This window comes from Penaeus monodon, chromosome 20, assembly GCF_015228065.2.
Source record: "Penaeus monodon isolate SGIC_2016 chromosome 20, NSTDA_Pmon_1, whole genome shotgun sequence".
Taxonomy (NCBI): domain Eukaryota; kingdom Metazoa; phylum Arthropoda; class Malacostraca; order Decapoda; family Penaeidae; genus Penaeus; species Penaeus monodon.
In genome coordinates, this window is record NC_051405.1 from 26359698 (window position 1) to 26360270 (window position 573).

Consider the following 573-nt stretch of genomic DNA (forward strand, 5'->3'; position numbering starts at 1 on the left):
TTGGTTAGCGCGACTCCCGAAAAACCGCCAAGATGTTGGATATCTTCCGAGGCCTCAAGAACTTCATCAAAGTCTCCCACGTACACATCGACTCCTCGGTCTTCCGTCTCCACTACTCCATCACGGTGATGATCCTCCTCGCCTTCAGTCTGATCGTGACGACCCGCCAGTACGTCGGCAACCCGATAGACTGCATCCACGCCAAGGAGATACCCGAGGATGTCATCAACACGTACTGCTGGATCCATTCCACGTACACCATCCCTTCTGCGTTTAATAAGAAGCTTGGTGTGGACGTAGCGCATCCGGGCATTGAAAAGTCTCACGCTGAAGAAGAGAAGAGATATGTCAAGTACTACCAGTGGGTATGCTTCTGCCTCTTCTTCCAGGTATGTGTCCAATTGAGGTTTTTTCTTACGTTTTTCTATCTATTTTTCCATCTATGGCATCTCGTCTTTTTCGTTTGTGATATCTACTCTTTCCGAAAATTATTAAGTCGTTTTCTTCGTCTTCTTCTTTGGGACTTCTGAGCCGTTTCGTATTATGTGGCTTTCTGGGGTGAATATTTGGGTT

General features: G+C 46.9%; 1 protein-coding gene across 1 annotated transcript in view; it reads left to right on the top strand.

Annotated features, from left to right (window-relative positions):
• Nucleotides 1-32: 32 nt before the first annotated feature.
• LOC119585957 (innexin shaking-B-like) overlaps nt 33-573 on the top strand; it is a 6136-nt gene continuing 5595 nt past the window's right edge. Inside the window, exon 1 of the mRNA XM_037934671.1 lies at nt 33-389. Coding sequence (XP_037790599.1) covers nt 33-389 — 357 coding nt within the window. The remainder of the gene's footprint in view (nt 390-573) is intronic.